General features: G+C 36.7%; 17 protein-coding genes across 17 annotated transcripts; 9 read left to right on the top strand and 8 right to left on the bottom strand.

The window, feature by feature from the left end:
- Positions 1–70: 70 nt before the first annotated feature.
- C9374_011899 (uncharacterized protein) lies at positions 71–2091 on the bottom strand (the record flags this gene model as incomplete). The annotated part of the gene is made up of 8 exons (XM_044687606.1): positions 71–183; positions 238–293; positions 348–475; positions 540–556; positions 615–870; positions 1003–1543; positions 1672–1689; positions 1778–2091. 8 exons carry the CDS (start codon positions 2089–2091, stop codon positions 71–73), a joined length of 1443 nt encoding a protein of 480 aa, XP_044542784.1.
- A 512-nt stretch (positions 2092–2603) lies between these two features.
- On the top strand, positions 2604–3880 carry C9374_011898 (uncharacterized protein; the record flags this gene model as incomplete). Its single annotated transcript, XM_044687603.1, has 2 exons — positions 2604–3018; positions 3144–3880. 2 exons carry the CDS (start codon positions 2604–2606, stop codon positions 3878–3880), a joined length of 1152 nt encoding a protein of 383 aa, XP_044542783.1.
- Positions 3881–4757: 877 nt separating this feature from the next.
- C9374_011897 (uncharacterized protein) lies at positions 4758–6695 on the bottom strand (the record flags this gene model as incomplete). The annotated part of the gene is made up of 1 exon (XM_044687602.1): positions 4758–6695. The coding sequence occupies one exon, from the start codon at positions 6693–6695 to the stop codon at positions 4758–4760; it is 1938 nt and encodes a 645-aa protein (XP_044542782.1).
- A 180-nt stretch (positions 6696–6875) lies between these two features.
- C9374_011896 (uncharacterized protein) lies at positions 6876–8202 on the top strand (the record flags this gene model as incomplete). The annotated part of the gene is made up of 2 exons (XM_044687601.1): positions 6876–8014; positions 8094–8202. The coding sequence occupies 2 exons, from the start codon at positions 6876–6878 to the stop codon at positions 8200–8202; spliced, it is 1248 nt and encodes a 415-aa protein (XP_044542781.1).
- Positions 8203–8349: 147 nt separating this feature from the next.
- C9374_011895 (uncharacterized protein) lies at positions 8350–9869 on the top strand (the record flags this gene model as incomplete). Its single annotated transcript, XM_044687600.1, has 3 exons — positions 8350–8408; positions 8680–9077; positions 9139–9869. The coding sequence occupies 3 exons, from the start codon at positions 8350–8352 to the stop codon at positions 9867–9869; spliced, it is 1188 nt and encodes a 395-aa protein (XP_044542780.1).
- Positions 9870–10009: 140 nt separating this feature from the next.
- Positions 10010–11065, bottom strand: C9374_011894 (uncharacterized protein; the record flags this gene model as incomplete). The annotated part of the gene is made up of 2 exons (XM_044687599.1): positions 10010–10648; positions 10847–11065. 2 exons carry the CDS (start codon positions 11063–11065, stop codon positions 10010–10012), a joined length of 858 nt encoding a protein of 285 aa, XP_044542779.1.
- Positions 11066–11112: 47 nt separating this feature from the next.
- Positions 11113–11586, top strand: C9374_011893 (uncharacterized protein; the record flags this gene model as incomplete). Its single annotated transcript, XM_044687598.1, has 1 exon — positions 11113–11586. The coding sequence occupies one exon, from the start codon at positions 11113–11115 to the stop codon at positions 11584–11586; it is 474 nt and encodes a 157-aa protein (XP_044542778.1).
- A 267-nt stretch (positions 11587–11853) lies between these two features.
- On the top strand, positions 11854–12408 carry C9374_011892 (uncharacterized protein; the record flags this gene model as incomplete). The annotated part of the gene is made up of 1 exon (XM_044687597.1): positions 11854–12408. The coding sequence occupies one exon, from the start codon at positions 11854–11856 to the stop codon at positions 12406–12408; it is 555 nt and encodes a 184-aa protein (XP_044542777.1).
- Positions 12409–13315: 907 nt separating this feature from the next.
- C9374_011891 (uncharacterized protein) lies at positions 13316–14797 on the bottom strand (the record flags this gene model as incomplete). The annotated part of the gene is made up of 1 exon (XM_044687596.1): positions 13316–14797. One exon carries the CDS (start codon positions 14795–14797, stop codon positions 13316–13318), a length of 1482 nt encoding a protein of 493 aa, XP_044542776.1.
- Positions 14798–15826: 1029 nt separating this feature from the next.
- Positions 15827–16601, top strand: C9374_011890 (uncharacterized protein; the record flags this gene model as incomplete). The annotated part of the gene is made up of 2 exons (XM_044687595.1): positions 15827–16105; positions 16164–16601. 2 exons carry the CDS (start codon positions 15827–15829, stop codon positions 16599–16601), a joined length of 717 nt encoding a protein of 238 aa, XP_044542775.1.
- Positions 16602–16913: 312 nt separating this feature from the next.
- C9374_011889 (uncharacterized protein) lies at positions 16914–17864 on the top strand (the record flags this gene model as incomplete). The annotated part of the gene is made up of 2 exons (XM_044687594.1): positions 16914–17180; positions 17439–17864. 2 exons carry the CDS (start codon positions 16914–16916, stop codon positions 17862–17864), a joined length of 693 nt encoding a protein of 230 aa, XP_044542774.1.
- Positions 17865–18222: 358 nt separating this feature from the next.
- On the top strand, positions 18223–19019 carry C9374_011888 (uncharacterized protein; the record flags this gene model as incomplete). The annotated part of the gene is made up of 2 exons (XM_044687592.1): positions 18223–18510; positions 18633–19019. The coding sequence occupies 2 exons, from the start codon at positions 18223–18225 to the stop codon at positions 19017–19019; spliced, it is 675 nt and encodes a 224-aa protein (XP_044542773.1).
- Positions 19020–19107: 88 nt separating this feature from the next.
- C9374_011887 (uncharacterized protein) lies at positions 19108–20718 on the bottom strand (the record flags this gene model as incomplete). The annotated part of the gene is made up of 1 exon (XM_044687591.1): positions 19108–20718. One exon carries the CDS (start codon positions 20716–20718, stop codon positions 19108–19110), a length of 1611 nt encoding a protein of 536 aa, XP_044542772.1.
- Positions 20719–20926: 208 nt separating this feature from the next.
- On the bottom strand, positions 20927–22876 carry C9374_011886 (uncharacterized protein; the record flags this gene model as incomplete). Its single annotated transcript, XM_044687590.1, has 1 exon — positions 21905–22876. A coding segment is annotated over one exon (972 nt), but the record flags the coding sequence as incomplete, so codon positions are not given.
- A 441-nt stretch (positions 22877–23317) lies between these two features.
- On the top strand, positions 23318–24304 carry C9374_011885 (uncharacterized protein; the record flags this gene model as incomplete). Its single annotated transcript, XM_044687589.1, has 1 exon — positions 23318–24304. The coding sequence occupies one exon, from the start codon at positions 23318–23320 to the stop codon at positions 24302–24304; it is 987 nt and encodes a 328-aa protein (XP_044542770.1).
- Positions 24305–24633: 329 nt separating this feature from the next.
- C9374_011884 (uncharacterized protein) lies at positions 24634–26702 on the bottom strand (the record flags this gene model as incomplete). Its single annotated transcript, XM_044687588.1, has 5 exons — positions 24634–24999; positions 25121–25392; positions 25455–25874; positions 26008–26321; positions 26374–26702. The coding sequence occupies 5 exons, from the start codon at positions 26700–26702 to the stop codon at positions 24634–24636; spliced, it is 1701 nt and encodes a 566-aa protein (XP_044542769.1).
- Positions 26703–27024: 322 nt separating this feature from the next.
- On the bottom strand, positions 27025–27375 carry C9374_011883 (uncharacterized protein; the record flags this gene model as incomplete). Its single annotated transcript, XM_044687587.1, has 1 exon — positions 27025–27375. The coding sequence occupies one exon, from the start codon at positions 27373–27375 to the stop codon at positions 27025–27027; it is 351 nt and encodes a 116-aa protein (XP_044542768.1).
- Between the last annotated feature and the right edge of the window lie 380 nt (positions 27376–27755).

The raw sequence follows: 27755 nt of genomic DNA, 5'->3' as shown, positions 1-27755 counted from the left end.
TGATCCACGTTGTTTACCATGAATTAATACACAATGGTTATCTTGTGTCACCAACAATCTTGTTAGCTCATTATCCTCTAAATTCTCCATCGAAACCAATGAAACCGCCCAAAAGAAAGAGAGGATAGTATGCTTTCTTATTAATCTTACTGGTCCAGTTCCATGCTGAGGTCAATCTTCCATCTAAGGATGATTCATGAAATTAGAAAAAGATAGTGTCATTATTGAAAAACATACCAATACATGAACCTGCCATGAAGAAGTTATCAGCTCCACTGCCATCAAATCCATGTCTTTGAATGTTGACATTAAGAATTTGGTGTCACAATGTTCAATGTGAAACTTACCTAAAGAAATCCAATAAAATCATTAATTTTGCTTCTTCGGGACCTCCAAAGGTCTCATCGATATATTTCTTTAAATTGTCGTCCTTGACCAAGTAATTGTCAACTTCTCTCAACGTTTGAATAATTGGCTGCACCATAAGATATCCCCATTTTCGCACAATGAATTGGTCAAAAAAAATATAACAAACTTACATTCAAAATTCTTGGAACTAGTTCACAGTAAAAAGATGTGTCAAAAAAATTACATTATACTTCAAAACCACATACCTTGTGTATACTTATCAATAAACATCAACGCATTTGGCACAGCATCATCTCCAAGGTGAATAACAGAAGAACCAACCCATGAAGATGTGCTTCTTTGTGTTTGCAATAAAATTTTTTCCATTGCTCTTCTCACAAGTGGGGAATATTGAACTCTGTTAAGACCTTGCCCAGTATTGGTTAACGAGTATGGATAATCTGAAGAAAATAAATCTCTCTCAGCTAAAAACCATAATTCAAACATGTCTCTTCCAACATTCTATTGTGTTCATATTCATGAGGAGGACCATTTCAAGTTGTTCACAACAAATATGAGAATAGTCATGATGATGGTTTCACAAAATGATTTCACACAATTTACGTAAATTAGTTGTGTGAAATTTTTACGTACCTTCCAAAGCATGAGAGTTTGATACACAAAATCAAATTGAATGGCATGGTTATGTGAAAGACGAGCTCCCTCTCTTCCGGCTTGAATAGCCAATGATTTTCCTTCTTCATAATTGTCACGTGTGAAATTATTAAGGAAAAATTGAAGAATGGTGTCAACAGGATACACTGCTTGTCTTAAATAACTACTCGAATCACTGATGGAGTAGAGACACATTTCAATCTCTTCTGGTTCAATATCGTGCATTTCAGAATACTTTTTACAAATTCTTTTAACTGCTTGTTCTTTAAGTTTGATTTCGTGTTCAACCAAACTTCTTGATTTTCCATCAGCAAATATTTCATTGGTTGCAGAATTAATGTCTGGATCTTCAAGTAGCTCAGCAACACCCTTTTGTTCTAAAAACCAATAAACTGTTTTAACAGGATGATCTAATTTAAATCCAAGCATTTCTTGAACTTCTGGAATTTGTGAATCTTGAATAATGTAACATAATTTTCCATAGGTACTTCTCATCTTTTCTGGATTCATGATTTTGTATCTATTCGGTTGTTGACATGACAGAATGAACATTAAAAAAAAACATCAATTTCATGTATGATATACCCAATACAAATTCCACACACACACACATTTCATATTGCAAATTTGTGTACAATTTTCACATACCTTCTTCCAATTTCAAAGCTATATCATTACATTTCAATGGATATTCATGTTTTCAAAATCATGAAATTCTTTTCAATCTCTATTCACACCATGGTTCACAACTTACATTTCTTGAAAGAACTCTTCATTGTCCTTAAAATTCTTATTCGCAATCAATTCTTGACCCATCTTGTAATCTGCAGCAACCATCAATCCACACAAAATGGCACAAATTTCTTCACATTGTTCTTTAATTCTTTTCAATTTACCCATGGTCCGAATAGTATCAATCTTATCGGTATATTCACTCACGTTCAAAGCAGCCTCTAATAATCTCAACTTTTTTCGTTCGTGTAAATTTAAACGAAGAGGAATGTAGCGAGCTCGTTCTGCAACGGTTTTACCGCTCGTGAGAGAATCGAAAATTTGATGGGATGACATGTTGTATGATCAGAGAAGTGTTGTCTATGATTGAGTATTTTTCACATGTTACAAAATTATGATGATGATGTTGGATCATCGTGATGATGAGTATCATGTACATATTCAAAAGGAATTTATGGTGTTAGAAGGATGAAACGTTGGCGGGATCATTGTGAACATACATTTTTTTTTAAAGTTTGTGGGTTTCGCATCATGGTGCACGTGAACACTTTACAAAAGATATCAAATTGAGTTTGAAACAATGTTGTGTTCAGTTGTGAACATGAGTACTATGGATCTGGTTTTTCTCTGTTCTCTTTACATACTTCACAATGACCAAAGAATGAAAGCTCCAAAACTAGTGTTTAGTCCAAGTAATAAAACAAGGACCGAAATTCGATGAAAAGTATTTGAAGGATAGCTTCCAAATTTCTTTATCCAATGATGCTTCCAGTTTTTCAAAGACCAACGAACTTTTAATTAGTTTATTGTTCTATTCGAGGAGAAATATTTTAATTCGGAGAAAAAAAATGTTTTCACTTTCTTGGCTCTATCGCAAATATTGTGAATTATTAATCATTCTCGATATCATTTGGTATCAAATACAACACATTCCTTGGTTTTTCCGAAATGAATTTCATGTCTTTCAAGACACGACCACGAATCATCATGAATTTCATTCATCGTCGTGTGTGAAATTTTCAAAAACCACTCGAATGTTGAACGTTGTGAGAAATTTCATGTTTCATTGGGTTCGAGCTGTGTTTGGAGCTTCTCCACAAACATCCAAAGACTCTGAAAATAATTTTATTTTGAATTATGGAATGAGATATGCGGAGCAACGAGAACGACAAACTTTGAATGAATACATTCCGATGAAAGTAAGGCAAGAAAATTTGGCTGGAAAAAAATTTGGAACATGTCGAGTTGTGATTTTCCTTCATGGTGCGTGTTGTTGATGAAATTAAGGTGACTAACCATTGTTCGTTTGAATTTTATTTCAAAAATTTACATTTCCAAATTTGAAAATTTACTTTCCATCTATGGTTTTTGAACAAATATTTTAAAAGGTGGAACGTGGCACAGTGGACATGCAGATCTCTATCATAACTTTTCCAAATTCGTATGTCAAAAAAATGGCTATTTATGCTACAACTTGAATTACACATTATTTCCAAAAGGTCATTTAGAAGAAATGATTGAAGATGTCGATCGAGGAATTGATTTTGTCATGAAACGTGCCAAATTACTGATAGAAGAACCAGAATTTGTTCTCGTTGGACACTCTGCAGGTGCTCACTTATTTTCCTGTGTGTTCATGAATAAGATTTCTAAATCCATTGAATATGAATCCACCGATTGGAATATTCATCAAGTGAAAAAACTTGTATTGCTGTGTGGAGTGTATGACATGGTAACTCATTACGAATATGAAAAGAAGAGACAAGTTCATATCATTTCACCCATGTGGAAAGTGTGTAAAGGAACTCAAAGATTTTCACAATTTTCTCCTTCCGTAATTATTGATTTTTTAAAAAAGGAAAAAGGTGATCAAGACTTGAAAATTTTATTTTCACAATGGCCACACACTGTCATTGCTCATGGAAAGAAGGATATTACCTGTCCCTACATACAGTCGGAATCTTTTTATCAGAAACTTTCAGATTTATCTAAAAATGTGCAATTTTACCTTCTCGAATCGTTCTATCATGGAGATTTAATTACAAATTTTATGGGAATTGAGAATGATACTGAAAAGAGAGATCAAATTTGGAATTTAATAATTTCACAAGTTGAAACTGAATAATAGAGTGTGTGTTCAATATTCGCTTTGAACTTTTCCATATTTAGTTAACTTCAACTCTCATGTTTTTTCTGTGATTCTTCAGTGATTCAACATGGCCAATGAAGTTCTTGATGATTACAAATACTCGTAACCGATTCTTGGAAATGCCAAACACAACACGCCACACATCCAACAACAACAACCCAAAATGATACATGACAACACACTCGTATTCAAACATAATCCAATCAAGACCAAAATAGCGATGGGTTGAACACTCATATCCTTCTCATAATCACATTCGAATCGAAACAATAGAACACTCAAAGCAATCAACAAGGCCTCACAAGTGACCAATGCAATGAAATTGCAACAAGCAGATACCATGACCCATTGATCGGATTTCCTTCTGATAGCAGAGAAAAAGACATTGAGAAGAAAAGTCACATCCAACAGTGAATAGGCAAGAAACAGTGCATAGATGGTGTGTAATTTGCATTGAGGAGAGTCTTTGACTTGGTTTGGATCGTGAATCGATAACTCGATTAACCCAGCCACTCCCAACGAGAAGAGAGCTCCGACGATGAGAAGCACGATGAGTATACCGAAGCAATAAGTGCATTCATAGTATTTGAGCATGATGTGAATGAGATATTAATTGCAGTTGGTGAAACGCATTCACTTCAAATTTTTAATTCGAATTCTTCTCGAAGAATGAGGATTTGAGAAATTTCCATTTGAGACATGGAGCTAATTGAGGATCATGTGCCAGGGTTTAACTCCAAATTGCGTTGAAAAATTATTTCTACACATAATTCGTAAATTGGGAAGAACAGACTGTGAGAAATGCACTGCTATTGTTCTTCCTCATCGAGGGCAAGATTCATAGTGTCTCTCTCTAACTCCTTGATATAATCCATATCATTTTTCTTCTTCTTTTGTTTCTTCTTTTGATTTGTTGACCATCAGAAGATGAGCTTGGTGAGGAGCTGTGATCTTGTTGATTCGAAACAGCTGCTGTGCCGGGAGGATCAAATGCTAATATTAAGGCTGGGTCATCGCCTTTCAAGACACGACGTAAGAGTTCATTGGCAGCTCTATATACATCAGGTCGTGCATTCTTCTTTGTCATGTATCCTCTCTTTCGAGCATAGGCCTCTGATAACGTCCAGGCAGACCACGGAATATTATTTTCAGCATCATATTCGTCTTGTTGAAGTTTGAGAAGCCTCACAAGGTCAATTCTCTCTGCTAAATATCGAACGACACTATATGGATCTCGTACTTGACTGATTGGATAAATTCCACATAAAATCTGAAGAGCTTTGGAGACACCAACAGCAGGAAATACTAATCCTGGGCAATCGCAGAATTGAATCATCTTATTCTTGGTTTCCAAATAGAGCGTCTGGATGTGTTTGGTGTGTCCAGGAGTATATGATGTTGATACAACCTTTTTACCTGTAAGGGCATTGATGATACTTGATTTTCCTACGTTTGGATGACCAACAAAGCCAATCACACAGCCGTCATATCTCTTATCTAAATCTATTTGTTGTTCGCTCTTGTCACTTTCGTCTTCTTCCTCGCTCGATACTTCTTCTTCTACCTCAGCAGGATTATTTTCCATTTTTCTGGCCTCTCTTTCTTTTCTTAACTTTTTCTTCATTTTCAGCTTTGGCTTTGGAGTGGGTAGCTCAACTTTGTCACAATCAGCCATTAAATTTTCAAAATCTTCCTTTACGAGCTGAGAAACGACTAGCTGCTCATCTTCCTTTGACTTTTTGTTCTTTTCGATATGGAAGGTCTCGTATAAAGACTTGGTAACTCGCCAAATATTCTTGGCGTAGCCTTTTTCGATTTTAAGCTCCTCCAATTTCACCTCTTTGCTTTTTGTTTTTTTACCTGAGCCTGTACCTCTTGTAAACAAGCACACTTGAACATTTGGATAGTTGTCTTTGAACCACTTGATCCACCGTTGCTGTTTCTCCTGTGAAATCAAGTCACACTTATTTAGAACTAGTATGAAAGGTTTCTTCAAAACGTTTGTGATGTACTCGTAAAGAGAAGGAGGAAAATGCAAAAGTGGATGTCTAATATCTGCCACTACAAACAGAATATCAGACAGCTCGATGGTTTTCCACAATTGCTTCCAAACATGTACGTTCTCTTCAAAGTAATTCAAATCTTCTTGCTTGTGCTTTCCATAAATTTGTTCACTAAGATACTTCTTAAAGTAATTTTCTTCCATTCTTTCTACCTGTTCTTTTGTCATTCCAGGAGCAATTGGAGGCTGAATTGGCATCGGTATCATTGAAAATCCTTCATTTATCTCGGCTTGAAGTGACTTGAATTTTGGTGGACGCTTCAAGTAAGGCTCTAATGGTCGTAAGCTTTCCATCTTTCTCTTCTGAACAATATCTTCACTTTCTTTTGCAAATTTAGTTTTCAGTTTAAATTCAGATGTGACCATGGATGTATATTCTCGATCTAGTTTGTTATTTGATTCATCACCCGATGATGTTGACCCTTCGTCTTCTGAGGATGAATCAACACTTCCAGCATCATCTCCATCATTTATTTCAGGCTCTTCTTCAAACGATTCACCCATTCTTTCTAAAGGGTTAGCCTTCGGAACGTTCACCATGGTTTTTTGATCATCGGCATGTTCTTCATTTTGGTCCTCGACATTATCATAATTGACTTCCTTCCATTTAGACCAATCATACAGATCATCCTTCCGTTCTTCCTTCTCCTTTTTCTTTTTCCGTTTATCTTGAAGTTGTTGCTTCTTTTGTTGAGCACTAAAGGTGTGATGCTTTCTGGATTGCGTCATTTTTCTTTTGAAGTTCAAGCCAAACGATGGCTTTATCAAGTCTAAAAATATATAATTGCAAAAGAACCAAGTTTTAAATTGGCTACCGAACACAACGAACAATTAATTGACACACACCAAACAAAATGAATTTGAAGTAAGCTAATTTCGAAATTTTTAAAAATTCACAACCATAAAAAAATGCAATTCTCAATTTCATCATCTTCCACACAATCACAGGCAAGAACAGGCTCCATTACATTCCCACAATTCTCGGAAAAGAAATACTCTACCCCTGCCTATATTGTTCATACGCGTAGAGGAGCTATTCCAAGTATTACTTGCGATCATTTTGATGAATTGATTGAAAATGTTCTTGGTTCCAACGAAAGTGTCATCTTGAATATTAATTATTGGGATTTGATGGAAAATCCAAGCCTTGATGTATTGGTAAAATACAAAAAGGATCACCCAGAAAAAACACTCGCAAATTATTTACACTTGGAAAAGTATCCATTCTTTCAGACAATACGTAATGTTGAATTTCCGTATCCAACTAGTCATGCCAACGAGAAGGGTATTTACGCAGATTTAGACAAGGGAAGAATCAAGACATCAGCTGATGAGTTCACAAGCCAGACGTTTGACCTATTTAATCCAGCTATATTTATTGGAATGCATGACACAAGTATTAAATGTGCTGTGAATGGCACTTTTGGAAGTGGAAAGCAATGGAAGCGAGCCAAGACGTGCTCCGAAAAATGGGGTCAGCATTGTGTTGTTAAAAGACAAGAGCTTGTTGACTCTGGAAAGACGTTACACATCCCCGAAATGTTTTATTCTGTTTTTTATGACAATGATGAGATGACAACGTTGCTGCCGCAAGAATATTTCTCTAACACAAATAATATTAGAGGAATTAACATTGATATTGGCCAAATGGATAGTTTAGAGAAAATTGAAAAAATTAAGGAACATCTCAAGACCAAACAAAACTGTGACATGAACAAGTTGTTGTTATTTATTTCTGGAAAGGATCATCCTCTCGAAGTGTTAGAGTGTGTTGCAAAGGGAGTTGACCTGTTTGACGGTGTCTATCCTTTCATTGCAGCTGAAATGGGAATGGCATGTGTGTATCCTGTGGACGAAGTTGTGTCAGATGCATCACACGGCACAGCAAAATCAAACATGACCATCAATCTAAGAGACCGAAATTATGAAAAGGATATTTCTCCACTAGATTCAAAGTGCAAATGTTTCACCTGTAGAAATCATACAAAGGCCTATATTCATCATTTATTGAACACTCATGAAATGTTGGGAGAAATTTTGTTGACCATGTAAGTATTGATAGGTAATAAGGAACCCTTAGTGTTAACGTGACACTTGTCTTTTTAACGTAATTGAACCAAACAACAGGCATAATCTTCACAGATATCTTTCCTTCTTTAAAAAGATTCGTGAACGTATACAACAAGGAACCTTTGAAGATTTCAAAGAAAGTTTTATTCATTCTGTAACTGTGTAGCCAGGATTTGGTCATTGGACAACAAGATGATGTTGGAATCTCCAACAATAAAGACCTTGATCTGCTTTTCGAAGTTGAAGGCATCACCAGCGATCTATTTTAAAAAACGGTTGGCGGTTATTTTTGTCATCGCCTTTCACCGCAAAAATGCCTCAACTCAACACATCCTCTCGTTCATCCAGCTCTGCTTCTGGAGTTTTCAGAAGGTAACGTACAAAGTCGCGACGTTTTCGCAATTTTAATAACCGCCATTTCATTTCTTCATCATGATGATTACTTTTTCATTATCAAAACGCTGGTTTTTTGATTTATTTATGATTACCATCGTCATCTCTATGTCTCTATATTTTTTGTATTTTATTCTGCCTTCGTGATGATGATTGTATTTGGTTGTTGTTGTTTTTTGTTTTCGCATTTATAAAACACCTACTACTCTTCGTCGCTCATCGTTGTTGTTGTGTTATATATCTATATCAGTGTCGAGTGGGATAAATACAAGGAGGTGGTTGAAATTGGTTCGGGCGCATATGGGCGTGTCTACTCTGCAAGATGCCGTTCCAGCAACAAGTTGGTAGCTATTAAAACTATTAGACTTGCCAACGATGAAGACGGTATCCCAATTGCTGTAGTTAGAGAGTTGACTCACCTACGTTCTCTCAAACATCAGAACATTGTAGCGCTTCAAGAAGTGTTCATGACTGATGATGATAGTACAATTTGTATGGTGATGGAGTATGTTCCTCATGACCTTTCTGGAATTGTTAATTGCTTGCAGTCAGTGTTAGACGAAGCATTTATCAAGTCTGTGATGAAGCAATTATTGAGTGCTCTTGCTTTTATTCATGAAAGTGGTTCCGTCCACTGTGATTTAAAAAGTATGGTCTCTCTTTTTTTTGCTTTGATATCCACTAACAACCTTTTTACAATCATTACTAGCATCAAACGTGTTCTTGCATTCGAATGGACAAGTTAGACTTGGAGATTTCAATCTGAGTAGACGTATCCATCCTGAAGAACTTGGGCTAGTACAACACTTTTCCAGAAATATTGTGACTTTATGGTACAGACCTCCAGAACTCTTGGTTGATAGACATGGTACAAGCAGATACGGTGCAGAAGTTGACATGTGGAGCTTGGGTTGCATCTTTGCTGAATTGCTCTTGAGAGCTCCACTCTTTCCTGGTGTTGACGAGATTGAACAATTGGGTATGATTTTCCAAATTTTGGGAACTCCAAATCAACGAAATTGGCCTGATGCATGCAAGCATTCGACCTACCGTGAACATTTTTCAAACAAAGTCATTCCTAACACGCTCCGCTTAAAGTTTAAGGAATTTGCTGACTACAATCCTCACATTGTAGACCTCCTCGAAAAACTTTTAAAGTTAGACCCACGTGAACGTATCTCTGCCAAACAAGCTCTTAATCATCCTTGGTTCACACAATCACCACAACCACACGAATCCACCGTTACTCTTCCTTCACATGTTACCCCTTTGAATGAAAATTGGGTTAAACAACAAATCGAGATGAGAAAGGCAGAATCTGAACGTGAGAATCCAAAGAAGAGAAAAGAACATCCAAAGCCTTCGACATCCACTTGTTATCAACATGAGTTTGATAACGTTTGCCTTCCTTCTAACAAGAAGAAAATTAAACAATTCTAGATTCAGCTATGGTTTTTTTTGACAGTTCGAGCCTTTTGCTTTCCTCCTCAATAAACATTTTTTTCCAACGAAGCTGATTTTCTATCTATTCGATTTCGTTGCTCATAAGTATTCACAATCTGTTTTCGACAAACAATTGTTTATTCTTTTTTAATTTCATTGTCCGTGTTGTTTGTTGTTGTTGATGAAGCAGCTGTGGCGGTATTGAGGTTGGTAAATTTTCGTTTCTTCATTGGAAATAATTCCTCATTCACATTCGAGTCGTGTGTTATGAATTTGGTATGCTCTACAGAAAGTTCGACCTCCTCGTCATCCCAAACATCCTTAGATGACATTTCTTTTCTCTTCAGCTTAGCATGAACTAGTCCACTTAGTTGTTCTTCGTCCAAAACTTTTTCTCCTCCTTTTGTTAATTCCTCAGTAAGATTTTTATAATTTGAAGCTTTTTGTTCCAATCTCTCCCTCCTTTCCAAGCTTTTTATCTTTTTCTCAGTTGCTGAAAAAGCATTTTCTTGCAATTCTCGAATTGTGTCATCAATGGTGTTCTCAATTTCTGTTGCAATTTCTGGAATAATATCACGTCTGTTGTTTGGTGCATTTCTGTTATGTGGATATAGATTTCTGTGAATCCAACATTGTAATTTTCTTTGAATGTCTTCATGTCGATCAATTTGAGTTAGCAATTCTTGCACAGAGGGTATTTCTCTGGAACTTTGGTTATTATTGAGAATATTTTCTAAAAGAGAAGAAACGTCATTTAGGAGGGATTTTTTCAATTCCTATGTATATATGTATACGTATTGAAAGTAGTGTAAAATAATGTCATGTTAGGTAGACATCGGAATGGATAAGCCAATGATTCATCACATATCGGAATTGTTGTTCATCACCCAATACATCATCATCACAAGAATAATAACATTGTTTAAAATAATCGGATCAGTTGGTTTCAAGTACCTCCATCACATGACCCTTACCGATTTATCAAACTCTGAAAACAAACGGTCGCACCAATTATCAAATACACCTTGTGCTAAAACTTCCTTCTCCACCTCTTCCAACGTTACGGGTTTTGTACTAAAAGGTGATTTGAGTGCTTCAATCTCTGCTTGTCTATTCGGATATGAAGCCTCTCGTGTTGTCGTTGATGAAAAGGATGTGTTATTGGGATCATCACCAGGCTTATGATGGAGCATTTTTAATTTAAAAAAAATATTTGCTTTTCATCAGCTGCACACCACACATGGGTGATAAGATTACGCATTTACAGGACAAGCTTTGCCATATTTCGAGGGTTATGGTAGATTCTCTCGGAGTGTTACAAAGAGATGCTCCTCCAGCAATCACTGATTATCAAGTCATGAATAATATTCCAATGGTTTCCGATACGAGTAAAACTGTATGGACACCGGAGCAATTAAAAAAAGAGGCTTCAACAGCAGGAGAAAATTTAGTTGCAGCTTGTTTGGAATTTGAAAAAATGTTAGATGAATTACCGACGCTTATTCGCTCACAAGACGATCAAATGAATCGATTGAAAGATTACCAGACACAAAATGAAATTCAAACACAAATTTTGAAAAAGAGGCTTGAGCTGGCTGAAAATTATTTACAAAGTGTTTCACATTCAATTGAAGATGTTACCAACAATCGACTGAAAGTGAGGCATCCAAGCCGAACAAGTACTTCTCAACAAGATGCCATGGATCAACTATAACCTCTGCAAATTGTAACCATAATTTATTGATTGCCCCTACTTGCACCATATAAGCATGCCATGATTATTGCTGAGCTACAACATTAAATAACCTTCAGATTTAATTCACATGTGAAACGGGTGATAATTTTTGTATTCGTTCTCTCGACCCGCCAATTTTTACAACATGGACTCTTCATACAAATGCAAAAATACATTTTACACCATTAAAAAAAAATTATCCAAAGTCTTCTCCGAATACGTTCATACAACAACCTCTAAATCATCATGAGTGTACAAAAAGCAATGTTGGATAACGCCCTTTTAGCGTCGGCACAAATCATTGAGAAAACTCTCGATGAAAAGTTGAGAGAGATGGACGAAATGACCGACGACGATTACTTGAAACTCAAACAAAAGAGATTGGATAGTTTAAAGCAAAAACATTCCTTGAAACAAGAATGGATGCAAAAGGGACACGGAAAGGTCATGGATGTGAGCGATGCTAAGGACTTTTTTCAACATGTGAAGGATAACAAATTTGTTGTCGTTTTGTTTTATAGACCATCGAACAGTTATTGCGATCTAGTGTTGAGCCATTTACAAAAGATTGCTCCAAAACATTTAGAAACTCTGTTTATTAAGGTTGATGGAGAACATTGTCCAATTATCGTGGAACACTTGAAAATTTGGATGATGCCAACAATTGTGTGTATCAAGAACGGACGAACAGATGATTCTATTGTTGGTTTGGATGACTTGGGTGGAGCCAATTTTACGACGGCAACTCTGAGAAAGAAGTTACTTGGCTATGGTGTCATTGAAAGAGAGGATGAGGAATAATTTTGTGACACTTCGCGAATTGTTTACCTGCTTGTACAGGTGCGAAAAGACAACTTGTGCAAAATTTTGAAATTCATTGCATGTTTGCTAACTAGTTATTGTAAATTATTAATTTTAAATTAATTTAGTTGTTGTTTTCTTTTAGAGATGTTGTGTTTCGTGTAACTGTGGTTTCATATTTCAATCCTAGTTGTTTGTGTTGAAATTTCTAATTGTATTTAAATTCTTGGAATGACCTCCAATTAAAGTAAATGAATAACACGACAACAGGAACGGCCATCGGTATTAAAAATTTAAAGTATGCATCCTCATAAAACCACCAAGAAATCATCCACAATAAATGTTCAACAATTGTTGGAGCATTCTCTCGTGCATGTGATGTGAAACTTGAGTGAACAATAGGACACAACTGTGGTGACAAGTAACAAAAATAAGATAACAAGAAGAAAATCAAAATAACAAATGGTATTACTGCCAAAATAGTGCCACAAATACAAAATTCTCGTGATGACAGATCATTCTGTTGGAAATGTTTAAAATCCGATTTTAAATGTTGTCGAAAACTTGAGATATCAAAACTTCCCGATCGAGTTCGGAAATATCTAGGTTCAATTTTCTCCAAATCAGAAATTATTCGTTTTGATGTTGTTCGAGAATTTTCGTTTTTAAGTGTTGCAATTGTTTCAGACAGTTTCGCAGAAGAGGAGGATGCCGACGATGGTTGTGCCATTTTTTTATAAAGTTTTTGGCTAAAATATATTTAATAAAGAAATTGGAGTGAATAGGTTTGAAATCACAATGTTTATACAGTTGTGACACAAAATGGAGTCAATAAATTAAAAATAAATAGAAGGTAAAAGTGAGCAAAATCAAGAGTGTAGTTTTCCAAAATTGGCGATAAGGAGACTCAATTCTTATTATTTTCTTGGTAAAGCTGATATCCCAAGTTGGCACCAGCCTTTGTTGCAGAAAAAGCGCCTTTGGCAACACTAACAAATCCTTTAGCAACCTTCTTTTGCATTTCCTTATCATTGGCAGCTCTGTGAATTGCATTTCCAACTGCCTTTTGAACTTGTTCATTACCAGCTGTGTTTGCAATCACACTTCCAACGGTAGATTGTACTTGTTGATTAGTAGCTACAGATCGAACAAAAGAATTGTCAGAGCTTGATGCAATAGCATTTCCAATTGTGGATTGAACTTGTTGATTCTTAGCAGCATTGGAAATGGATGAGCCCACTTGTTTTTGAACTCTTTCATTGGTTGCTAAATTTCCGACTTGTTTTCCAACATATTCTTGAACTCTCTCATTATAAGCAACGTTTTCAACTGCATTTGAATAAGTACTCTCAACATAATTAGTATTTTGAGAATAAGATTGAGGATAAATAGATGTTGAGTAGGTCTGTGATTGTGGAGTGTACTGAACTACTGGTGTGGCTTGTTGATAAATTGATGAGTATTGTTGCTGTTGTTGTGAATGATACATTGGCGGCTGTTGTTGATACGTAGGTTGTTGTTGTTGCTGTTGATAAACAGGTGTCTGCTGATAATTCATGTTGGAAGGTTGTTGATTGGTTGGTGTCTGATACGAAGTTGGGAATGGAGGTGGTTGTTTAGAGGTCTTACGAACAAGTGGTTGTTGTGGTTGAGGTCTATACTTTTCAAAATTGTCCTGCATTTGCTTGGGTGTGACCAAATGATAGACACTCGTAGGTGTATGAGTTCCTTCGTGTGCAATAATACCAGGAAGTAATCGAACCCGAACAATTCTATTGGGATCATCTCGTGAACGTTGTGCAATCATGGTTGGCGTCTTGCAAATAATATTCGGATTTGATGATCTCATGGACATGGTAAATCTCTTGTTTAAAACACTTGGAGATGTAGGAAGTGGTAACTTGTCGGTCGTTGCGTTCACAGCTACGCTTGGTACAATTGGTTGAATAACTGATTTTCTTCTCAAAGGATCCGAATCCTGTAAGCTTGCCATTCTTTCTTTGGATTTGGCTTTTTGTTGTTCATCATAGAGATCATTCAGTTGACCTCGAAGTTTTTCAATTTCCTGTTTCACTAGATCACACTTTTGAAAGTTATAATCATATTCTTGTTTACATTTAATATATTCATCGGATTCTTCTTGATCTTCATCCACATTTAAATCCTTGTGAGAAGGTAACTTTTTAACCACCAATATCAAATATTGAATTAAACACTTGTACATTCCTTCCAAATCTTGAGATTCCCGACACAATTTTGCTTCTTTCAGCAAATTCCGAGCCGTTGTAAAATAAATCTCAAGAGGAGTATCATCATCCACTTCCATCACTTGCGCAATGGCAGCTTGATTCAAATCATTGAGTGAGGAATAGAGAAGGCTCATGCTCATTTTTTTGATGTGTTTCGTGATGAGTGTGTGGGTTTAGTTTTCTGGTTCGAACGTTGATGGAAAGATTTTCATTTAAAGATCTTTTCCAAGTGGAATTCGAGAGAGAGAGCGACCAGTTCGAGTCGACGAGTAAAATTTTAATGTTTCGTTTCATGAGGATTGTATTCATTCGAAACCAGTTCATGATGAGCAGCATGAAAGAGTTCCAGATATTTTCAACCTTTTTTTGAAGAAACAATAGAACATCATCACAAGACTCGTCACGACCAAACCAATCAAGGAATTATCGACAAGGAAACAAATGTGTACACGATTCCATACTTGTAAGATTCCTTTTCAACAGTTGTTTTTACTTGGCTCATATAAAGAGAACCATATTGACGTTCTTTTGGATTGTAAAAGCATTGCACAGTGTGATTCCATTCGTAGGTGCTTAGTGTTTGATCGACACAATTCTGTGAGTCACATTTAAATGGTTGATGGAGTGTGAAACTAACATTTTCAATAGTTGAATAATTCATCATGACTCGAATGGTCCAACGAGAAGAGAAATGCCTTCTACAACTGCATGGAAATTAAGGGTTGTTGTGAACATTTTTTTTAAAGTTGTGTCTGAGATGCATAAACGAACGATGAAATAGATTCCAAATTAAGAAACTTGGGGGAAGGAATCGAAATGGTCCTTTATGCAGTTTTTATTATTAACGATTGAATTGAAAACGTTTTATTTCAAGTAGCGAAGGCTACAGTTTTTGACAATGATGGTTACATTGTTATCCCCTAGTTTTTAAAAAGTAGAAGAATCCCGTCAAGTCATTGGTATTTGGGAGCGAGTCTATTGCTAGTGGCACCCTGTAATCGTTGAAATTTCCAACCTAAAAGTTGTACTTGACCCCTCACTTTTAATGACAATTGACGTGAAAAAAACTCCTTGAACCAATCATAATTTGTGCTTTCTTAACAAGATCTAGCTCGATCGAAATCTCGACCTCGAAAAAAACAAAAGAAAAATTTCACACACTTCCAAACATGAAAGCTTCCTTCGCTACTTTGCTGGTCCTCGTATTCTTGATCAAGACCGCAACATTGGTTCAATCTCGAACTCAACATCATACCTTGTCAAGTTGTCAAAAAGTTGGTCCTGTAGAAGTTCAATGGACCTGTGATGAAGCCAACAATCGATTAACTGCAAAATTTGTTATTCCTAATGCCAGTGGTTATGCTTCAGTTGGTTTCAAGCAAGGAACTACACGAGGAATGGCACAAACCACAATTTTATTAGGTTATGGCAATGCTCAAGTCAACGAGGTATGTAACTTTCAAAACTGTCAATTGTCATCTTTAATCTTGCAATTAATTTTCACAGTATTATGCTGATTCCAACTCCATGCCAACCCGTCTCTCCTCCAATCAATTCATCTCTGCCAATTCGAGCACTGTTGGTTCCACCACCACTCTCTCCCTCGTTCGATCCTTGTCACGACCTGGAAATGCACCTTCTACTTATTACGCCTTTTCGAAAGGAACCAATACGACTCTATTATTTGCAACTTCATCCAGTGTCCCAACTTCCCCTCAAACCTTTTCAAAGCATGACTCGACCATGTTCTATGCTCTTGCTGTGGATTTTTATAATAATAATATTAATACTTGTGGAGGACATGTGAGTCCAAGTCAATCGATCAAGAAACCATCTGGATCGACATCGGTTAAGAGAAATTCTGCAGAAAGAGTGAGTGGTTCATTTGCAATGTGGATGGTTAGTGTTGCAGCCATGACTGCAGTGATGGGATTAGTTTGGTAGTAGTGTTGTGAAATTTTGAACTATTTCACAATGATCTCTTTATCGATTTATTAAACATTTTGAATACAAGATGATGAAGGAATTTAATTGTTGTTATCTATGTGATGATGATTCGTTATCTTCTGGTTCGCGTGTTTGCCTGCCTGACGATTTTCTCGAAAAGTCATGCATTCAAAAAATTAATGACAGGTGACTCGTGAAAAACTCCCCTGGCCAATCATTAATTTTCACTATGTCAAAACCCGTTCGTTCCCAAGAATCTTGGTCTTGTTGTTCCTTTGGCTTTCAGAAAAAAATTCACACACATTCAAGATGCTTTTCAAAATCCTCGTTCCACTCTTTCTGATACTGTCACTTGTCAATACATTCCTTTTGGCTCAAACTTATTCCAGCTGTCAAATCATCAATAACTATTACAAAGTTCAATGGACCACTGATGAAGCAAACAATAAAATCAGTGCTCAATTTACCATTCCAAGTGCTCCAGGATATGGTGCCGTTGGTTTCAAAAGAGGAGTTTTAGGAAATGGAATGGCTGGAGCAACCATTACTTTGGGATATGGAACTGAAGTCAATGAGGTGAGTATGATGATTAATCTTTTTGAATTACTGATGATTCATCACTTGTACAATTGATTTGTAATCTCAATGATGATGGACGAATTTTTTTTGTAAACTGTGAAAATTTGTGAACGGACCATTTCCGATCGAATGTTTGTTTTTTCATGAAAATGATATTAATGAACATCCTCTACTCTTGCTCTCTTTCATTGAACATCCAATGGTCGCACTCTCTCTAATATTTCTCTCACCTGTCACTTGCCACTTTTCCAACAGTACTACGCCGATGCCAATTCTCAACCCACCAGAATCAACAATCAATTCCTCTCAGCCAACACTTCTCTCTCCGGTTCCACAACCATCATTTCCATCGTTCGTCCACTCTCCCGACCATTAAACGCTCCAAACACCTATTTCGAATTCATTAAGGGCGAACGAGTGACCTTATTATTTGCATCTTCTAATACACTTCCAAGTAATCCTGATGCCTTAACAGTTCATGATGCTCGATATATTCAAATTAATGCGACGGATTTCTTTAATAATAATGTGAAGGGATGTCAAACGCCAACTCCAAGTCCTTCGGTAAAACCAGCAGTTTCGAATAGTAAGAAGACCAATGGTGCTAGTTCTGTCATGGGAATGATGAATTCGATCATGATGTTGATTTTGGTGTTTATCATGACATTTGGCACATTTTAATGGAGTGGTAAAATAATGTTTAAATAATGTTTGTTGTTATTCATAAATACAGGATTGAATATACGCATGATCGCAGTACTGCTACTTGAATATTTTCGTGACATGGAGTTATGAAATCCATCATGGAATAAGAGCTTCCAAAAATTCTCCAAAAGGAATGTGGTAGCGACATCTGGCAGATGCTCAACCAATCGTAAGTTTGTGCAACGCACGTATTTTCTTCAACTGCACACCCGCCACTCGTCATCTTTGAACGTTGTTGATCGAATTGACGTGATCTTGTCATTCAAGAGAGATGGCAATTTCACATCGATATCAACAAAATACAAAAAAACAATCCTTTCACACAACAGACCACATGATGATAAATTCATTCAAATTGAACCTTGCCTTGTTGTTACTCGCTCTTCTCTGTGGCTACGTTTCATTGATCAATGCTCAAACCTATTCCAACTGTCAAATGTTCGGAAGCCACAAAGTCGAATGGACATTGGATGAAACTAATAATCGATTGAGTGCTCGATTCTCGATCAATAATTCAGGAGGATGGGGAGCTGTTGGAATGAAAAATCCAAGTGATGGAAGTGGAATGACTGGAGCTACCATTGTGTTGGGATATGGAAGTGGAAATGGAACTATTAATGAAGTAAGTTTAATAATATCTAAATTCACATTCAAATTTGTGATCATGGTGTTTCTATTTTCCTCCTTTTGATCTTTAATATTATCATGATCCCTGATTGGAATGTAAATTTTACATACACACAGTATTATGCCAATGGAAATTCTCAACCAAGTCGACTATCCTCTAATCAATTCACTTCAGCAACTTCCACCACTTCTGGTTCGACCACAACCATGACCTATGTGAGATCGTTGACTCGTCCTCAAAATGCTCCAAGTACTTATTATGCTCTTTCAAAGGGAACTAAAACCACACTCTTGTTTGCTGCTCATTCAAGTCAACAACCTTCGAGTCCAACGAATTTTGTTGCTCATGACGCATATAGTATTTTTGCAAGTGGAATTGATTTCTTTTCGACAAGTACTTGTGGAACACCAAAGAAGAGTAATGATGGTCAAAGTTCAGTGAGAAATGGAGTGATGAGCATGATGATTGTTGCTCTTGTTGTGTTCATGTCTTTCATGTTTTAAGTCTTTAAGGCAATAAAAAAATAATTTATTGAACTTGGGTGTGAAATTTAAATTATAATAAATTATTACAATGAATGTAAAAAAGAAATTAATCCTTTCTCTTCTTTCTGTCATAGCCGTTGTAATCACCATAATCTTTACGACCTTCGTATCGATCTCTCTTGTGATAATCACCTCCTCTTCTATAATCTCTGTCGTCTCTTCTTTCGTCTCTTCTGTCCTCTCGTCTACCGTCTCTTCTATTGTCGTATGAATCATACGAAGCATTCCTATTGTAAGAAGAATACGGAGCTTGGGATGGAGCATTTCCTCTTCTGTCGTAATTATCTCGTTGAGGTGAGGATTTACCTTGTCTGTTCTCTACAGGATATCCACGGCTGATGTTACTGCTCTGGTTTTGTTTATTATCTCCTCCTGAATAATGTTGTTGTTGAGGTGGTTGTTGGGCAGAACTAGATGGTTGATAATTGTTCCTAGGTGCATGCTGTTGTTGTTGTTGATGCTGTTGTTGATGTGGGTGTCTCTTATGAACAGGAGCATTACCTCTGGCAGGCACATTGCCTGTGGTTGAAGGTGTACCAAATGTTTCCTTAGTATCAGTTGCTTTTGCAAGATCTGGATCTAATGTTAATTTAAACTTTTCTACTTTGTTTCTCAATTCATAATTGGGAGCCAAGCTATCAATAGACTGCTCAGGAGATTGACAATTTGGACATGTTAAATTATTATGTATTAAAGCATGAGTTATGCAATTGTTGCAATAATTAGTTTTACAGCATGGAATGGTAACAGCGTCATTGAATAGTTTGGAACATAAAGGACATTGGAATTCTTTTGGAATATCTTTCAATTCTGATATATTACTTCTTTTTCCGATAGCTTTAGCAAACATTTGATCATTCGAAGATACCACAGCCAAATTTCCTCCAAGTGTGACAACTGAGCCACCTAAAAGGTCAACTTGTGGAGTCTCAACAGGAGTCAAGAAGCTCTTTGGAATGCCGGTTGCTCTACGAATAGTCTTAATGTCGTATCTAGGATCTCCGTTTGTTGGACAATTTTGGATGTAGTGGCCAGGTTTTTTACAACGATGGCAAATATAATTTGGTGGAGGAACTCCACCACGAGTTTTTGAGTGAGAATGATGATGTTGAGTGGAAGTCTCAGGAATCCACTTTTCCGACATACCACTCAAAACTTCTTTCAATTTTTCCTCTTCATTAAATTCTTTTGGTTGCTCTCCGCTCACGTTTCCAAGTGTTGGGAACAGTGATGAAAACGAAGGTTGGCCAGTACTTGACATTGTTGATGATGTTGTTGTGTTTCTTGATAACAAAGATCCTGTGAGACTTTTTGTGTTTCCTGTTGATGATGATGGTGTATTAATTGATGATAAATTTGGAGGAACGACAGCAGGCTGAGCATTTGCACTAGGATTATTATTAGCCGATCCGAGCCCACCTTTATTCAGTGGTACTCTCTTCACCAATAGAGATGTATTCTTTGGTACAACATCTTGGTCATACTTGTAAACTTCACCGGACTGGGCATTCTGAACAACAAGATCATAGTCCATTGTTTTGGTAAGTTTACTCTGCGTTAGGATGGCTTGTTTGAGTTTACCGAGGCTGATACCTGTGCCTTCGCAGGCAATTGTGTCATAGTCTTTGGCGGACTTAAATTTGTAAAACACACTCATTTTTTTATTTTGAAAAATTAAATAAAAAATTCATTCCGTGTTCATTAATATCCACTCGCGCACAAGATTCAGCAAGCCTTCTTCTTCATGATGAAGATTCTTTGGATACAACGGAACAAAATGTGAATTTTACTTGACGAGAGTGTTGGTACTCACCGAATGATCACCAAAACGGAGCTGCTTTTTATTCAAATGAATCTGTAAATGCCTATAATTCATCATGTCGTTGCCCTTCGTTTTGAGTGTCGGAGGCTTGCATGTTTGCAAATATTGGTTTTAGTTTGTCTTCTAACTTGCTCTTTTCATTTTGGAAATCTTCCTTAGACGCATCAGGATGTGTCTCGAGCCATTTCATTGAATTTGTTAATTCCTCTTCAACTGTTTTCAAATCCATCTCATTCTTGAACTTGGCCTTAAATTTCTCTTCCTTCAGTTGATTCTTAATGCCATACATGAATCCTTCCAACTCATTTCGAGCATCAATTGTTTCCTTAAATTTTCGATCTTCTTCTTCGTATTGACGTGCCTCTTCCATTAACTTGTCAATTTCTTCCTTATTCATGTTCAATTTCTCATTGGAGATGGTGATATTACTCTTTTGTTGGGTTTTAGTATCCTGAGCTGTCACATGAAGAATTCCATCCGAGTCTACATGAAACGTTACTTCAATTTGTGGTACACCACGTGGAGCAAGAGGAATGCCAGTCAATTCAAATTTTCCCAAGAGAGTATTGTCAGCAGTTTTTGAACGTTCTCCTTGAAACACTTGAATCAAGACACCTGGTTGGTTGTCTTGGTAGGTGGAGAAGATTTGTGACTTTTGAGTAGGAATTTTGGTACCTCTTGGAATTATTTTCGTCATGACACCACCTACAGTCTCAATACCAAGTGACAGTGGAGCAATATCCACCCACACCAAATCTTCTACATCACCAGCAATAATTCCTCCTTGAATGGCAGCTCCAGCAGCAACGGCTTCATCTGGATTGATACCTTGTTTTGGTTTTTTACCATTGAAGAAGTCCACTAACAATTGTTGAATTTTTGGAATTCGAGTGGAGCCGCCAACGAGTACAATTTCATCTACTTGGTCCTTGGTGAGCTTGGCATCGATAAGAACTTGTTCGAGAGGTTTCAATGTTTTCACGAACAAGTCATGGTTGAGCTGTTCAAACTTGGCTCGAGTCAATTTCACACTAAAATCCACACCATCATGCAACGCCTCAATTTCAATTCTAGTCTCATGTTGTGAAGATAGAACTCTCTTGGCCTTCTCTGCTTCTCTCTTTAACTTTTGAACGGCTTTCTTATCCATATCAATGGACTTGGATTTGTTTGGATACTTTCTTTTGAATTCTTCCAATAACCATCTCACTACTCGGTTATCAAAGTCTTCTCCTCCTAAATGTGTGTCTCCACTTGTGGCCAACACCTCATAGAAATCTTCATCCATCAGTAACATGCTCACATCAAACGTTCCACCACCCAAATCATAGACAAGAACCTTCTGATTTTGCTTCTTCTTATCAATTCCATAAGCAATTGCTGCAGCAGTAGGTTCATTAATGATTCTCTCTACTTTCAATCCTGCAATAGCTCCAGCGTCACGAGTGGCCTGCTTTTGTGCGTCATTAAAGTAGGCTGGGACGGTAATGACAGCACGTGTCACTTTATGTCCCAAATATGTTTCTGCGATGAGTTTCATCTTTCCAAGAATCATGGCTGAGATCTCTTCAGGTGAGAAGACTCGTTTCTCTCCTTCTCGAATTTCGACCTCAATATTTGGCTTTCCATTCCTGTCCACCACTTTGAATGGTAAAAGAGCAATGTCGTTTTGAAGTTGTGGATCAGAGAAACGACGACCAATGAGTCTCTTTGCATCATAGATGGTATTGTAAGGATTGAGAGTTGCTTGATTTTTGGCTGATTCTCCAATCAAACGTTCTCCATTCTCAGAGAAGGCCACCACAGAAGGTGTGATTCGATTTCCTTGATCGTTGACAATAATTTCAACACGACCATTTCGATAGATGGCTACACAACTGTAGGTAGTTCCCAGATCGATACCAATGACAGGACCATTGTCATCAGTGTTCGAAGAAGAAGAGTTTGTTTGAGATGTATTCACAATAGTGAATGTCAAGTGAAAGACAAACATGTGTAACATGCAGAGAAGAAGAACATGTAAGGGTTTGCGCTGAAAGGCGCAATGTTTGTTCGAGTAGGACATGAACACAATGGCAGTATTGTATTTTTCTTGAATAAGGTATACAATGAATTTCAGTTTTCAGAAAAATCTCTTTGAATTATTATGAAAACACGTGTTGAGTGCGATTTTGAAACATCTTGAAGAATTTTGAAAACACGTGTTGTTGTGAAGATTGCAGGTTTGAAAAGGTGATTGCTTGTTTCAAACAATGTAAGGACAACAATTTTTGCCTGTTGTTCTCTGTGGTGAACATTGTTAGGGGAGGTGAACTCTGAACTTCAGACCTATTTAAACTTTGCGAATATCATCACAAGAGAACAACAACAAAAACAAATAATTCAAAATCAATAATAACACATTCCATCAACAACAGAACTACGCAAAGTTGAAATGGCCATCTTCCAATTGTTCGTCATTTTGAAGCAAATCAAACGCAATCCAAAAAGAGTTCTCACTGTTCCAACTCGTCATTCCGAAGAAATCAATGAAGAGATCTCTTTGAATGCATTCCAACAACTCATTCAAAAGATCTTGAATATTTCTAGCCATGACAAGATGAAAATCAAGGTTCAACTCGGAGATCAGTTCAAATCCATTCGAAATGACAAGAAATGGAATGAAATCATTCCCAAGTTACAACAGAGTGCTGGTCCAAAGGGTACTCTTGATTTCAAGATTAAAGTCCGTGTTGAACATAAGGATGAAGATGAATACGGTGGTAAATTTGTTATTTCTCAACAAGTGACACCTCAACATGCAAAGGAAGACATCAAAATTGGTGGAGGCTCAGTATCAGAAGAGAAAGTAAATGAAAAGGTTGAAATCATGACTCAGCAAGACAAGTCAGAACCTACGACTCAAGTTGTGACTGTTCAAACATTGAATGAAAAAGAATTTTCTGAACCTAAAGCACCACTCGATGGCGAGACAATTCGTGAAACTTTGCTACAATTGAAGGAAGAAATTACAGAAATGAAGAATCAATTGCAAATGAAGAAGCAAGAATTCAAAAGCTTGAAGAGTCAGCTCAAGAAAAGACGTGTTCTTAATGTTCCTTCCATTGAAAATACCTCAACAGTTGATCCAATTAAGGAAGCCAACGAAGTATCCTTGTCAATGGTTGAAACAAGAAAGAAGAGAAAACAAAAATCTGGCAATCCCAACAAGACTGTTGGTCACACACAACAAGGTGACTTGAAAAAGAAATTGAAGGAAGAACGCATTCAAGAACAGCAAAAAAAGAAGATGGAGAGAGAAAATCTCAAAAACTTTAAGAAGGAACTCAAATTGAAGAAGGTACAACTACGAGAATTTAAGCGTTCTCAAAGATCACGTGATCCATCCATCAAAACTAATCATTTCTCTACTCAACATTGAATGAGATGTTCACTTACTCAACAGACACGCGTAGCTAGGTTTCATCATTGCGAGAGAGATGACAACTCTAGTGCAGGCGACACATGTGTTGTGTCGAGACACAAGTCACTAATGTTGTTGTGAAATCTCTTCGATGAAACTTGTGAAGAAAGCAGAATATTGCTGGTTAAGGATTCTGTTTCAGTGTGCTCGTTGAGAAGTATTGATGCATCTTGTTGGACGATTGTTGAGTTTCAGTCTCTGTAAATAGTATATATATATACAAAATAAATATCCATCCATAGTATATTTAAATTAACCATATCTATTTATTGATTTAACAAAGTTATTTAAACTCGTTGTTTCTCAAGCTTTTCAAGCTGTTCTAATCGGTTAGCAAGTACCTTTCTTCGATACATGGTAGCATATAGCCATTTGGTTCTGTATTGCAAAATCATGCAAAAGATTAAGGCAATGCAGCACAACAATGACAAGATGAAAAATGTTCCTTCATAACAATCTCTTCCGTGACAAGTGAGAGTTCTTGGTGGCACGACATTGGCTTGATAGAGAGCACCAGCCATACCCGTCGAGAAGGCATAACTTCCAAGTGAGGCTGCCATACTTTGAATCGTACTGTTCATACCGAAATATTTAGGACCAAATCTTTCACTGTTGAATGCTGGAGTCAATGCAAAGGTACCTCCATAACAAATCTATCCAATAAAATAATAGGATGATTGGAAATTCATTCGTTCACACGTGTGGACATTACAAGATTTAACATAATAGTTGACATGTTTGGAAATGATGTTTCAAAAAAACACAACAACTTACTCCCAATAACACCACCAAAGCATAAATACCGTTCAATGGCATGACTGCAAATAAGAATTGTACAATGGTCATCAATAAGGTACAAACTGCAAGGAAGGTAATTCTTGTAAGGTTTCGTTTTGGATTTAAAAATTTATCACTCAAAAATCCAAAAATCAATCGTCCAGAACAATTACTGAGAGAAAAGATAATGATCATGATATTTTGTTGTCCATTGTAACCTCCATAGGCCAACACAACTCCTCCCAAATTGTTAATGACAGTAATACCAGCTATATTTAAAGTGTGTGAAAATATTATAACAAGTTGACATAATAATATAAAATCAACCAACCTCCAATAACAATAAATATAACCAAAAACACCAAATAAAAATCAAGAGAAATTAACATTTTCAACGAGTTCAAATTTGGCATTTCCAATTCTTTCAATTTCACATTAATTTTTTCAATTTCAATACTTTCTTCAGTCATGTGTTGTTCTGAAACATTCTTTTCTCCATCATTTTCACTCGATGCATTTTCTGAGGTAGTATTAATAGAGGCAGACTGTTCTTCAACTGCTTTTGATTCTTTCTTTGGAGAATCTGCTGAGGAATTACTGTCTAAAAAGATGGTTCCTAAACCCATAACCACCACTCCTCCTAAAATGGCACAAAAAATCATGTAAGGTTGTAATTCAAGTTGGAAAATATAGGAATAGGAGAAGGAATAAATGGCACTACTGATACCAAAACATGAAGCCATGACACCCACTAGGAATTCAATATTTTCATCATTGTGAATTTTAACAGTTCATCATCATTTTTCATCATTTCCATTATTGTGAATTTTAACAACATGTTCATCATCATGTTTGAAGAATGGTGAATGACTTTTGTTACTTACCGACAAGTCCTCGATTTCTTTCAGGAAAATTCTTAATACTTGCAACAATGGCAGCTGTGTATCCACCTCCACAAGCATTTCCCATCAAAAACATGAAAATGGACAAGGCAATGTAATTCTCAGCCCATGGCAATGCACCTGACACGGAAAGTGACATTAAAAAGTAAGCAGCAAATAAACACAATCCAGATACAAACGAACATGCTCGACATCCTAAAAAATCATTGACCAATGAAAAGAGAAAACTGAAATTGGTACCCAAATTCGCTGCTGTTCCAATGGTATTCACTTGTGTTTGAGTCAAATCGAAACGTCTTTTTGTAACAGTTTTTTCACACATAAAAAATCAGTTTCAAAAAAACTCACTTTTTGAGAGAAGGACTGATCGATGAAAATGAATATTGTGTTCCACATGCAATCATCACCAATGCACCAATAATTAATGCGACCCATCTTCTCACTCTTCTCAACGATTCCGATTGATAAAAGTTTTTAATTTTGATGATCTGCAAAAGAATTGGATTTTTCTTTTTGCCATAAACTGGTGTATCTATGACCATCATGACAGGAGTAGAGGAAGAAGGTTCATTATAAGCAGAGTTCAATAACAAGGACTGAGATTCTTCTTGCAGAGTAGTAGCAGTAGTAGTAGCCACAGGATCCTCTTGTTCCATCTCCCCTCGAAGATTCTTCATTTTTTTTCAACAAGCGCGGATCAACGTGTTGAGACTTCAGCAGTTGCGAGGCTTTTGAAAATAAAAGGGTCACAAGTAAATTGCAACGATTTCCTTTTGTGTGTTGATCATGAGATGGTGGTGTCACACGAAACGAAATGGGTTGCTTCTAACGTGCAAGTGTTGAAAAATCATGCAACCTATTATCATATGAGATGTAAAAAACAAACTACAGTAATATTCAAGTTGGATTGAGCAAAATTGTGTTTTTATTATCTTAGTTACTCTCTATTTACAGATTATTTTTCCTTAGATTATGATACAAGAATTGTGTTCAAAATGATTATTCATAGAGTTTGATGTAATGAGTATTTTCAATCCAATGAAAGTAAATTTCTTCAATTTCGTCTCGTGTATAATATTGAGATAAGTGGAACGTTGGTTTCACTTGTTGTGTATTCATCGTGGATTTGGAAGAGGTCGAGGTCGAAGGAGTAGGTTTCAATGAAACTGATAAGGGTTGAGTCAAGTGTCTTCTCTCAAACAATGGAGAATGTTTTTTATGAGAAGAGGAAGTGGAATGAGAGGAGGTTGGAGAGGAGGAAGATGTACTGCTTCTTCTTGATGAGGTATCTACCATCATCATTCCGATATTGGAGGTGGAAAGAGCAGGATAGGATTCCATGGCAGTCATCATGATGTTTAAATTCTCGGGAGTGTTTGTGGTGGAGGGGATGTATATAATTCTTGTTGTGTTTTCAAATCAAGGTTGTTCTTCTTCTTCTGATTGGTTGTTACGAGAGTCCTCTTGGATGTCGTTGAAAAGGATGATGATGTTGAATGGAGAGTTGGTGGTGTTGGTTCAAAGTGGACACTTTTTGTTGTGATTGGAAAACTCATGCGGATCGGAGCTGAAGGATTTAAATTTGAAAATTCGTATTAAAGCTCTCGCAACGACTCTCAATAATTACGTCCGTTGAAGCCTCTCACACACGCACGTGCAGAAGCGCGGACGGGTTTGGACTGGGCGGAGTTATTTTGGTGCATTTGCTGGAAACGGACGAGCGTGCGCTT

The sequence above is a fragment of the Naegleria lovaniensis genome (genome assembly GCF_003324165.1).
Source record: "Naegleria lovaniensis strain ATCC 30569 chromosome Unknown tig052, whole genome shotgun sequence".
Classification (NCBI taxonomy): domain Eukaryota; phylum Heterolobosea; class Eutetramitea; order Acrasida; family Naegleriidae; genus Naegleria; species Naegleria lovaniensis.
The sequence above is the reverse complement of the archived record's forward strand: the minus strand, read 5'-3'. Positions and strand labels throughout refer to the sequence as shown.